The sequence below is a fragment of the Meriones unguiculatus genome, chromosome 17 (assembly GCF_030254825.1).
Source record: "Meriones unguiculatus strain TT.TT164.6M chromosome 17, Bangor_MerUng_6.1, whole genome shotgun sequence".
NCBI lineage: Eukaryota > Metazoa > Chordata > Mammalia > Rodentia > Muridae > Meriones > Meriones unguiculatus.
In genome coordinates, this window is record NC_083364.1 from 33,243,803 (window position 1) to 33,257,173 (window position 13,371).

Here is a 13,371-nt window from a genome sequence, read left to right on the forward strand (position 1 = left end):
ATTCCCCATTTATTCATCTGTCTGGATGCCATATATTCACCACAAATCATAATCTTTACAAATCATATCTTGTATCTATTCAGTGGACAAGACTTTATGTAGAAAGAGGGAGTCTTTGTTTTATTTAGGTTTGTATATTTACTGACTATAACTAACTAGTAACTAGTCAGTTATTTACCGTATATTTGAATATTTACTTATTTTTGGAGTTTTTGATTCAGAGTTTTGCCCTGTCTGGCCTGGAACTTACAAAGTGGAACAGACTAACACTGAATTTTCAGTGACCCTCTGGCCTTTCCTCCTGCAATTATAGGCATGAGCCACCATACCTAGAAGAGGAGGCCTTGGATTGCCTTTGCTTATGTAAAAGCTTTCTTGGTTATTTACTTAGCTGTTATTTAATTTTCATAATAACCTTTAAAATTGGCTTTAATGGTTATTTAAAATAAATATTGCTCGCATTTATAAATTATTCTGTTTGTAGATAAAATAAGCTGAATTTTGATGATTTTAAACAGCTGTTAAGTTGTTCAACCTACTATACTCTCCCTTGTGTTTTGTTTCTAGATTAAGAGACACCCATTGGTCAATAGCAACACCAATCAAAACAAAAAACTAAATAATAATAATAATAATGCTAACCTATTATAGGCATCACCAAAACCAACCAGTTTTGCAATATATTTGAGCTATTTTCATGAAAATGAGGCTACAACCAGGGACCCTTGGTTGGTGAGACAAACAGGAGAGAGCAGCGAGGGTGGACCATAAGATAATGAGATGCCTGACTACCAGGGACAGCTTTGAGAACCAGTGTTTGTCCTACATTAAGGCCAGGGGACAACACCAGCTGCTCTCTGACAGGCCACTTGGGAAATAAGAGTGTCACTGAGCAGAAGGGTAGCCTGGGAAATTATTTGGTTTCAATTCTTTGCTAAGAGGAAGACAATGACCCTACACACATTTGGCAAGTGGGAATCTACTGTGTGCTTTAGAGGGCTGAAGTCCTGGCTGTGCTTAGCAGCTTGGTTTTCTAGTGGCACTTACTGAACTTAGCCACTTGAGACAAGACAAAGTATAGAATTAGAAGTTCTTAAAAAAAAATTTTACCACTAAAAATAACTTCCTGGAATTTTTCTTTAAAAGCACAAGTTAAGCAGAACCCTTTTTATTTTTTCTATCCTGTCAAATGGATTGCTCTTAAGACTTCCAGAGACTAATTATTTATGACTATATACACTCATACCTAAAATTCACTTATAAGAAAGTCAAACACTTTGACTACTATTTTATACCTAGCTAACCAGCCCACATATCTGCCATGCCTCACCTGGTATGTCACCAATGTCTGCTACAGTGTATCGGTAGCTTCCCTCCCACAATTCAGCCGAAAGAAAATTTTAAATTTGAGTCTATCACGGATATTATCTATCCCTCACAGGCAGGTGTCATTTGAAGGCTGATAAGTGTCTTCTCATCCACGTTGTTAAAGATATTGGCAGGTACCAATAAAAAACCAGTGATAGTACCTTTTATATTTGAATATGTGCTTTTCAATATTGATCCTGTCGGGGTCTTTTGAGAGAATGGAAGGATGTCCTTCAGTGGGTGTTAGACATGTATGATGTTGTGTGCAGTGATGACTGTACTCACGTCTGATTTTTTCAGAGCAACTCTTCATGTATTACTTTTATTTTTTATGATGGTGGCACTCAAGCACTTACTGTTTCCCAAGTTTTCATCAGAGGAATAGGAAACAAGCTTAACACAATTTCACCTGTCTGTCTGCATCTCTTCTGCATACCTTAACACAATTGTAAATGAACCTCTTCTTTGTCATAGCATTTTCCATTATTCAGCGATGGGCCTTTTTATTGATGTTGTCGATTTGATAGACAGACGGCAACACGCTATTTGTATTGCGCATGCGCAACATCATCTGCCCCCCCCCCACTTTAACTGTGGTCTCAACTCAGGCTGTTTTAAAAATGAGAACACTGGGCCTGATGGTTTGCCATATTTAACTCTCACTGACGACAATCCGGCAGCGGGAGTGGTGGTGGGGAATGAGTACAATTAAGTTTAGCAATGGATTGTGAAGGATTGTACTATTTTGGGGGGTTATGAGTTTCTGTCCAAAGCGATGGATTTTATGTCTTTTGTACATTGTTTCTCCTTCCTATGTCTTGGTGTTATGTAAGTTTAATGTGCCACTTTTAAAAAGAAAATTCTAACCATTTTAAATTTGTAGTTCAACAACCAAGTAGGAAAAAAAAAAATCAGAGATGAGCAAATTTATCCCATTTGGGGTATTTTTGTAAGATTTACCCTGACAGATTTTAATAACACTTAGTTCACACTTAAAAAAATATGTTCACCTTTGTGTAAAGAGGCTTAATGAATTACATTTCTTACACATAAAAAAATGTATGTCGTTCATTGAACAACCTCACTTTTCTTATTGAGGCTCAATGAAAGAAAACTCCGGAGGGAATCTGTGCATACAGTCACACACACGTACAAGCACAGGTGCGTACACATACACACACAAACAAAGAAAAGAAGATTCCGTGGTTCCCTATGTTTGGGAATAGAAACACGGTGATGCCGTCACAAAGGCTCAGAAGGGAGTGTCGTGCCGTCCAGACCCTGGGACCCACTTTTACCTGCCCGCATCCATGCATTTTTCACCTAGTATCTCTCAAACCAAGGTGGCAGCGACAAATGACTCTGGCTAGATAACGGATATAAGACCAGATTCTAAGTCCAAGTCGGTCTGAGGCCAAGCTCAACTCCTGGGCGTTTGTGATACGTGGTCTGAGGGTCTGGGTTAGGAAGGCTCTTTACGACTATCAGAGAAACTGTGGGTCTTTCAAGAAAACCGACAAGAGAGAAGGAGTATCTGGCCGTGAGTGGTGAGGCTGGGAGAAGCGGCCCGGGCAAGGCACAAATTTAAGAAGAAGAAAATGAACGGGAAAGATCCAGTTGGGGCTGGGGTTATAGTGAGGAAGGCGGGAAGTAGAGGGGATAGGTTGGGAAGGTCAGGGGGAGCCTATAAAGTTAGGCTGTCTGTCCTCCCAGGCACTGTGCAGGTCAGATGGGCATCCATGCCACCTGGAGCTGTGAGTGGACAGCGAGGGTTCAGTTGCTCCGCCTTGGTGGATTCCGGCCCGAGAGTGGGAGGCGAGAATGAGGACAGCGCCGGGCTCTCCGAGCTAATACCACACGGTCAGCCTATGCTGAGCTCAGCAGAACAGCCCCAGACTGCCCTGAATAATTCACAGGCCTTCTCCATCTGCTTAAAATTCCCCCCGAGTGTTTGATTGAAGGAATTTACTATTTGATCTAACAGTGTCTACTTTACACCTTGGATTCTCTCATACCGTCGCAGTAACGTAAGCAGAAGTCAAACTAGGCCCCGGAGAACCTTCAGGAAAGGCAAGGCAAGTGAGGAGACAGCATACATGCCACTTATTTTGCAGCCGCAAGGTGGACACTGAGCCAGACCCAGGTTTACTCTGTTCTATTGGTTGTTTTTCAGGAAATTCTCCTCCACGGTGTATAAGCAGGCCACTCGACTATCTTACTAAAAGCTCCAGCTTTTTGTCTTTCCTTTGAGCTCTGCAGGTCTGACAGGACTGCGAGGTTGACTGCAGGACAGCAATGCCTGGAGCTGAGTCACAGATTCCAGGTCGCCTCACGCAGTTACCCAATGAGCTGGTGTAAGGTTTGCCTCTGTGCTGTCTGCTAGCCTTCCTCCCAGAATGCCCTGACAGCATAAGGTTGCCAGAACACGGTTATTCCCAAGAATAGTCCCAATAGGGCTTTCCTTCCACAAATATTTGATCAAGCATAAAAACAAAGGAAACCCTAGCACCTGGCCCATTACTCAGCCCTTTGATTGCCCTTGTAATTGGGAGAGCTAAACCACCAAATGCAACACATAATTAAGAAACAAAAAGAGCAATATGAAGCCTTCAGGGCTGCTCATCTCCATGCAAAAAATAAAATAAAATAAAATAAAATAAAAATCAGATCATGCAGCGGTGACCAGGGATAAATAGATTCTAAAGCTCTATGCCATCGCTAAGTCCGGTGAGATATAATGATGCATACAAGTGGACTACATTTGTAGCTTTTAATTTCCCAGAAGCCCCAATAAGAAGTAAAAAGAAGCCCATAGAATTAATCTGTATAATAGATTCTATCCAACTGAATCTACCACAGAATTAATTTGTATAATAGATTCTATCCAACTCAATCTACCTAAAATATTATTTCAATCCCTAACCAAGTCAGAATGTATTAACAGGGTATTTTAACTAAATTCTAAGTCTCACATATGTTTTACACATAGAGGGCCTTTTTTGAATCAGCTACTTTCCTAGCACTCAAAAATACATAAAGCAGCCGTCTTATTGCACAGCATAGCTGTAGGTGTAATCACTTATTTCCATTAAGGTAACAAGAATAATGGAGCTACAGGTAAAGATTTCCTGAGGACTGAAGTGAAATGGGAAACACTTTTCTGATGTATAAACCAAGATTCTGGGTTCCTTTCAGCCTCTGTTTGCTCTGCTGTGCCTTCCCCAACTGTCTCTCCTTTTCTCATTTCCTATTCTCATTGTCCCTAGCAGAGACACTGCTGGAGTGTGGACAGGCCGGGGTATAAAGAGTCAAGGAATAGGGCTGGATCTCCAGCCTGTGTAATGACCTTGGATGAGTTACCTAACTTCCTTGGTCTCAGATTTCTTTTCTATGAAAAGAAATACTTTTCAGTACTGAGTTGTAAGGATTAACTGAAATCATAAACTGCGCAGCATCAAATGGGCACTATAGAGCTTGCAAATTCTTAGTGGCTATTTTTTAAGATTTACATGAATATAGAAGAAGGGTCAATAGGAAAGAAGCAAGCACAAACGAAGGAGGAAAATGCGATGTGCTAAAGTCTAAGACTATAAGCGTCATTCCTTCATTTTGCTTCCTCGTGCCTCCCTTGAGCTCAGTAAAATGTGGGCTTAAGCCCAGAGCACCATAACCTGGACTCTGCAGACAACCAGCAGGAGAAAAATAAGAAAAGAGAGTTTTCGTTTTCACCAGTTCGTCCAACAGTGTGGTGACCCAGGAGAAAACTCGAAAGGCAGCAGTGAGGGAATGTACTCCCATGACTCTGCAAAGTGTCTAGGAAACTTCCCTTGGTCCACCTTTCACGGACTCTGCCATCAGAAGAAGAAATTGTACAGTCCCTGTAGCAACACTCTGCTTTCCACACCCCCTTGTGCGCGCGGGCGCGCGCAAGGTGGCCAGACCCAAACTGTTCTGGGTCCTAGAACCAGCACCACTGCTTCTACGGTACCTGCAAGCAACCCTTGCCCACTGGAAGAAAACATGGAAAGACTCTCACCAGCTCATTCTCCTCTCCTTCGTTGAGCAAAGCCTGATGACCATCCTTCTTAGTCTTCTTCATCAGGAGCGGCGTGTGTGGGTTCTTTCTGACCACTGTGTCGGGGAAGATGCCAAAGCCACCTGTGCCTCTGTGACTCAGGCTCTCCTTGTCATTGCTGTTCTCAGGTGCTTACAAAACCCGCTGGCACCTTGCCCGTCAGAACAACAAAGGAGAGAGGGGGAGAGCTTCTCCTTGGCCACGGGATTGGCCTGTTCATTTATCTGCTTGATGTGTGTTTTTTTTCTTCCTAATGTTTATTTACTAAGCTACATCTGAAGTGCCTCCAGACTGAAGGGATGATGGGGCGGGGGGTGGGGGGTGGGGGGAAGCTGTTGCGCTTGAAAGCAATTGCCAGACTGAAGAAATGATGAGAAGGGAGGAAAAAGTTGTTGCACTGCAAAGTACTTTTAGATGTGGCCCACGAAAGTCCCCACCAAAAAATGGGAAAGGCCACCGCACTAAAAACATAAGGCTATATAGAGTCCTGTTTGCCTTATGAGCGCTGTGGGGGCCCGTGGAGTTTCGAGAAGCTGGGAGCCCGGTGAGAGCGGCAGTGGAAACTGGAGGAAGAGATTGTAGGGCTCGTGCTAGAATCTGAAAAACAAAAACAAAAAATGGAGTTCTAATCCCGGCTCTACTGATGATCCTGGAAAAATCACTTATAATCTGAATCTCTGGTTTCTGACATGTAAAATGTCAATGATAATTATAGGGTTGATGTGAGGGCTGGTGATGATGTTTGCAAAAGGCCAAGTGTAACTCCTGCCACCTCCAGTGAGAGACAGGTAATCATCTTCATAGCAATCATAGCGCTAATCAACGAGAGAGGCTTCGGAAAATGAACTATGGAATAACTTGATTCTGCAGTTTACAAAACTAGAAGCGAGGGAGAGTAAGAAAGATGAGTATTGAGGATATAAGCTGAATTTCCTACACCTGAATTTGATGCTTTTTTTCAAAAGGGGTAAGAAAATGGACCCATTCTTGGGTTCACTGATTAATTTGTAGCTACATACACACATACACACCAAAATTGTACCATTTTCCTGGTGGTTTATTACCTCTAGTCCACTGAGGGGACCCTTGTCTCTTTGTCTGTGAAAGGAAGTTGACTATGCTCAAAAGCATTAAGGAGTACTCTTCTTTCCATTCATTAAAATCATCACCTGTTTCTCGAAGGGGCTCATGCGTCCTTCTTGACATTCAGGACAGATCATGTGATTCCCAGCCCTGGAAGAGATTACTGAAGAGAAAACACTCAGGGTTATAGCTTTTTGTGCCAGCAAAGCAACTCAGGTGCCCCTTGTCCAGAAAACTAATGGTGGCCTACATATTACAGACCGACATCAAGTCAAGCTCAGATTTGAGTATGGTGTTCTGGTCAACCCTGGTGAGAGGCACACAAGGCTGCTCCTTACCTTTCACCTACAAGCCCACTCACACATCTTGCTAAAGCAATATCAGCTTTGTGTCTGGGTGAGATGACAAAAGTGAAATGAAACAGTGAGTCATGACTTGTATAAAGTGGACCCTAGGACTCCATTCTAGACAATGACAATAGGGCAGCTGAGGGGCAAATGGTCCTGGTATTGTTTTCTTTCTCTTTTTTCCCCTCCTTTGAAAATGCATGTAGCAGCTTTATTTGTAATAGCCAGAAGCTGGAAACAACCCAGATGTCCCTCAGTTGAACAATGACTACAGAAATTGCGGTACATTTACACAATGGAATACTACTCGGCAATTAAAAACAAAGAAATCATGAAACTTGCAGGCAAAGGTGGGATCTAGAAATGATCACCCTGAGTGAGGTATCCCAGAAGCAGAAAGACACACATGGTATATACTCATAAGTGGATATTAGACATATAGGATAATCATACTAAAATCTGTCCACCTAAAGAAGCTAATCAAGAAGGAGGACCCTGGTAAGATGCTCAATCTTCATTCAGAAAGGTAAACGAGATGGACATCAGAAGAGGGAGAAAACAGGGAACAGGACAGGAGCCTACCAGACAGGGCCTCTGAAAGACTCTACCCAGCAAGGTATCAAAAAACATGCTGAGATTCATAGCCAAACTTTTTGCAGAGTGCAGGGAATCTTATGAAAGAAGGGGGAGCTAGAAAGCCCTGGAGGGAACAGGAACCCCACAAGGAGAGCAACAGAACCAAAATTTCTGGGCCAAGGCATCTTTTCTGAGACTGATACTCCAAACAAGGACCATACAGGGAGATAACTTAGAACCCCTGCACAGAAGTAGCCCATGGCAGCTCAATGTCTAAGAGGGTTCCCCAATAATAGGAACAGGGACCATCTCTGACTTAAACTCATGGGCTGGCTCTTGGATCACCTCCCCCTGAGAGGGGAGCAGCCTTACCAGTTCACAGAGGAAGACAATGTAGACAGTCCTGATGAGATCTGATAGACTAAGGTCAGATGGAAGGGGAGGAGGACCTATCCTATCATTGGACTGGGGGAGGAGCATAGAAGAAGAGGGGGAGAGGGTGGGATTGGGAGGGGATGAGGGAGGGGGCTACAGCTGGGATACAAAGTGAATGAACTGTAATTAATTTAAAAGAAAGAAAGAAGGAAAGAAAGAAGAAAGAAAGAAAAAAGAAACTGCATGTGAGGATGTTGTGTTCCAAGCCCAGGGATTGTATGACCAGCAGGAAAGAGAGAGTCGTCAGCTCTGGTTCATGAGTCTTACTCCATGAAGAGAGTGGGGAAGGTACAGCAGGTTAGAACCACACCTTATGCTCTTGGCAAAGACAAAGTTTCTCAACACCGACATCTCAGTCTAGATGTGAATGCCTGATCTAGATCTCAAAACTCTTTTGTTATTGTTTGTACTTAACATGACAGCCTTACTAGAACATTCTGCTTCTCATACTGTTGAGTTGCCTACGTAGGGATAATGGTTGAATTAAAACAGGCAGTGGCAGTTTTTAGCATGTTGGTGCTTTCCATATTTGACACCACAATCCTCAACATGTAAATTCTTAGAGCTACACCCTTATGGTAGGTACACCTTAGGGTGGGTCCATGGAGGACAGCAAGTTAAGGTTTGGCCTAAGACCAGTGCTTAGGCCAAAAGATGAGCCATATCTCAGACCATACTTCCCTGCCAAGAGGACTTCAACTATGAGCCAGGTGAATGCCAGGAAGATGTGGACTTGGTGACCATCTGGCAGCAAGTCTTGGAGATCTGGTCAGCCTGAATCTCTAGAGACTCGCAGTACAGAAAAGAGTGAAATGACACCACAGTGGAAGGACTAATGTGAAAGGCAGAAGTGAGGGAGGATTGAAGGCTTACAAAAGCAAGGAGGAACAGAAATTCAAGAGTCCCCATAGCAAATGACAGGGAATTGAGAGGTTATGGTATCTCATTGAATGACCTATGAGCTCTTCGTAACACTCACGTGGGTAAAGAAGGCATGTGAATGTTGGTACATAGCCAATACATAGGCTCCAATGCCCAGTTGCTCTGTTCATAGGCACAGCCAACCATTCCTTTATATTTCAATCCTAAAATCCTAACTGGACCACAAAAACCTACACATTCTCTACAGATACAATAGGATAGAGTCATTTTGTTAATAAACATAAATATGTATTTATCTTTATTATTTACGTGTATATATTTATCTTTATTGTATACATGTATATATAAATATAATGAAGATAAAAATCACTGTCTCTGTGAAGCTGGCATTTCGGTGGCAAAGGAACAGCAGATTGAACAAATAGATAGGTTGGGTCCAGAGTTTGGGAGACAATCATATGTCCATTAGAAGGATAAAGCTGGGTTGTGAACGCAGCATGCTGATGAGGGTAGAGAAGGAGAAAGATGTCAGGAGAGGGCGAGACAAGAGGCCAATGGAGTGGCATTTTTAAAATAAGATGGTCAGAAATGGACTTGCAGAGGCCTAAGGGCATGTTTAAAGACTCTTAAATGGGCACTGCCCACTTGGCTGTGCATGCACAGAAGGTTGTACGTCAAATGACTGTCAAGCATCAATACGTGCAAGTTGGGACCTGAGAAAAGGCAGTGTGCTAAGGGCCATGCTCACAGGGGACCCGGACCCTGGGACTCCAGAAAACCAGGTAGCGAGGTGGAGACAGCTTATTTTGATGCCAATAAAAGGTAATTCCACTGCCCTCGTTGATGCAACAAATAATTCAACTGGAGTACCAAAATGAGTAACAGCAATGACTAGACATAAAATGGACATACTAAATGCTATCTTTTATTGGATTTTGTATATATGATTATGGCAGTTGAGAGAAGTTCTTAAACGTCACCAAGCAAAAAGAAGTAATTTATTCTTTCTGACTATGCTAAAGGTGTTTTTACAAAAGGAGAAAAAAGTTTATTGTAATCAACAATAACATTGAAGCAACTGATTTTAATAAAAATATGATTCCTACCAAAGGTAAAACCTGGGTAGTTACTAAATCATCCCATGAATGAAACATTTTCTTTTCATAATCTATTGTCTGATTTAAAAAATAAAATAAAAATAGGTCAGAGGATGGTTCAGGTTTTAAAGGCCCTCACTGCCAAGCCTGACAACCTGAGTTCAGCCCCTGGATTCCACATGGTGGAAGAAGAGAGCAGATTCGCAACTGTGGTTCTCTGACTTCTACACACACACACACACACACACACACACACACACACACACGAGAGAGAGAGAGAGAGAGAGAGAGAGAGAGAGAGAGAGAGAGAGAGAGATTTGGAAACAATTTCAAAGATATTAAAGTTTAGTAATGCATTTCAGTCCTGAACTGAATTTTGCACTAATCATACAACTCATGATATGGCCTTCCTTTTGTGCTTTTAATAATTTTTAAAGGTGAGCTTTGAGGAAAAATGTAGACCACTCAATTGGAGCCAGAGGATGGACATCTGGGTTGTCCTATTAAGGAATTCAATCTTGCATGCTCACCAAACGCATCCATTGGAGGAAGCATAACAAGTGTGGTGGTTTGAGTAGGAATGGCCCCCATTGACTCATGTGTTTGAATGTTTGACTGGCCTCTGGGGAGTGGCACTATTAGGAGGTGAGGCCTTGTTGGAAATAGTGGGTTTGGGGGTAGACTCTGAGGTCTCAGAAGCTCCAGCCAGGCCTAGTGGCTCAGTCTTTTCCTGCTGCCTGTGGATCAAGATGTAGAACTCTCAGCTTCTTCTCCAGCACCATGTGTGCCTGCATGCAGCCCTGTCCTACCATGGTGATAATGGACTAAACCTCTGAAACTGTTTTTCTTTCTGAGAGTTGCTATGGTCATAGTGTCTGTTCACAGCAATAGAAACCCTAGCTCAGACAGCAGCAGGTAACAACCTCTTCCACTGCCCTTGGTTCCACCTACACATGAAAACTGTAACATGGGAAGTTCTATCCTTGTCTCAAAATAAGGTGTGGAGATGAGTGAGGCACAGCCTTGCCCTTGACTTCAGGTTTCTTGAACTGCACTCCTGAACTCAAACTATTTTCACTCTTAATTCATCATCATACATATTTATGGAACAGAGTGAGGCATTTCAACACAGGTGTAAAAATCAGACAGGGTAACTGGCATTATCTTTCACTTCAGGCATCTATCACGTACATCTGCTAAGGACAGGATCTTCTCTACAATGTATTTTGAAACATGCACTTAACTTTTGTCAACCCCCATTGTCCTGTTGTGTTAGAGAAAGTTAAAAGTTATTCCTCTACTCAAACTGCACATCTACACTCATCTCCCACCCCCACCACCACACACACACCCTTTTTGTGCTTTGATACTTTTCTTTGCTGGCTCTCTGAGATCAACTTTCATATGTGAGAGTCTTTTTGCCTCTCCATGCTTGCCTCATTTTGCTTAACCTAACAATCTCCCATCTAGCCATGTTCCAGCTAATGACAGAATCTCACTCATCCTTTAGGTGGCTGGATAATACTCCGTTGTACAATATACATTTTATATTAACTCACCTGTTGAGCACTGCGGTCGATTTCACCTCCTGGCTATTGTGAATAGAGCTCGAATAGGAACCTGAGTTCAGTGCCTCTTCCACATTCTGACTCCCATTCCTCTGGAGTTGCTACACTAGTGCTACCCAAATCCAAATCACATGCCACTGAGGCCACCCTTTTGACCTCTTTTACAAAGGAGCTTTGACAAGCTCCTCTCTCGTTGCTAGATCCAGGCTTGAATTTTCAGTAGTGTGTGTGTGTGTGTGTGTGTGTGTGTGTGTAGAACACTGGTGTATGCACTGTACATTGCTGAGCTGTCTCCTTTGAGTTATCTTCCTTTTGTAAAGTCTGGTTTGGAATTTCTTTCCAAAGTTTTTGTGTTTGAAAGTGGCTGATCGTTGAAATATTTGTATCTCCTAGTAGAAAATGAGGAAGCACAGGGTCTGCTAGTTACAGTGGAAGAAGTGAAGTGGAAACAGTATTCCACTTCCTCACTCACTGTTGACTCCTGACCCAGGAGGGGAAGGCTCCCTCCCTCTTCCACCAGGGTTTTCTCTGGGGCTCTCATTTCTGTACCTATTCTGGGTATGGCTGCTCATCCTGCTTCCTCCACAGGGGCAAACGCATGGCTTGAGTAGCTGACTTATCTCTTTATGGCTCTCCAGAGAGTCAAGGACCAGAACTTGGATTAAATCCTGTGCTCTGCTTGGTTTTCATTATAAAATGAGTCTCTGCACTCGGCAGATACTGTTAATCTGCTGTGCATCATTGAAGTGGTTCTTCTCATCTTATTACTTCTGTTTGGAATTTTAAAGCCACTGACTCTTTAGTCAGCAAATAAGTATTAATTGATTTGCCCTCTTGTGGAGCCAGTTCTGTTTTCTGGGTTCTTTATATATCCAGTGTTAGGCCTCTCTCACCGCCCAGCAGGCTATCAGCTTCTCCTCTGGACACTTCCTTGCAGATAACTCGACAAGCTTCTTAGGACTCCAACTTCTGAAAAGAAGTGTGTCTAATGTGTCCATCTCAACATCTACGTCAACATCATTAATCTGCTCTCTCTTTGGGGGAAGAAAACTATCTAGCATACAGGCAGATTCTGTTCTACTCTCTTTCTTGACTCTTAGTCTCTCCCACTTCTAAAGTATCCAGTTTCTTCTCTCCCTAATTTAAATCTCCCCACGCAACTATGGTGGATATAACATAACCATGCCTTTTGGTGAAGCAGTTAGGATAGTCATACGGGAATTCAATATCTTTTTTTCGCTGCTAGAAATGTATTGAGCACCGTCAGTCCTGCTGTAAGCATGCCACATTCTTTCCTCCTCTGTGTATTCAGCTGCACAGGAACAGAATGTCTGTTTTATTTACTTATTCTGAATGGCTTTCAGTATGACTAGCCACAAGAACAATTCTACTCCAACTGCCAATTGTATGGCTGTGGCTTGTCTAAAGAGAACAGGAAGTGCCAATAAGACTGACGAGTGTTAACTGCCCTTGTCATGTAAGTCACCAACCTGAGTCTGATATGGCCCAAAAGATGCCTAGCTCTCAACCCCTTACTTTGGTAAATGGTAAACTCATCTGTCTGTTCATGCTGCTACTACCCAAAACACCCGTAGTTAGAGATGAATGGATGTTGTGGAGCAGAAGGGTGAAATTGGTATTGCTCTTACATAAAGAACAAAGGCATTTTCCAATTGCCAAAAACCCCAGTAACAAAATAGCTGGGATGAGGTACATGGCTGCAAAGGCTCACTGGCCATCACTAAGACTCAAGATCTGTCCTGGAAACGTAGACCTCAACTTTACTATCCCAATACAAACTGATTTCTTACTAACCATTTGTTTGCAAGTAACCTAACCTGCTCAGAATGATGAATACTTCCTTAAAGTAGTCATGCCTAAGGACGGTTTGGAAAGAAACATTCTTTCTCTGAAGGGAACATTTGCATTATTTCTAAATT

General features: G+C 42.6%; 1 protein-coding gene across 2 annotated transcripts in view; it reads right to left on the minus strand.

Moving 5' to 3' along the window:
- Positions 1-5,666, minus strand: part of Atp13a5 (ATPase 13A5) — a 130,631-nt gene extending 124,965 nt beyond the window's left edge. Inside the window, exon 1 of one of the 2 annotated variants that reach the window (XM_021661904.2) lies at positions 5,405-5,666. In XM_021661904.2, coding sequence (XP_021517579.2) covers positions 5,405-5,467 — 63 coding nt within the window. In that variant the 5' untranslated portion in view covers positions 5,468-5,666. The remainder of the gene's footprint in view (positions 1-5,404) is intronic. The other variant, XM_060370167.1, reaches the window with a different exon arrangement.
- Positions 5,667-13,371: the final 7,705 nt, after the last annotated feature.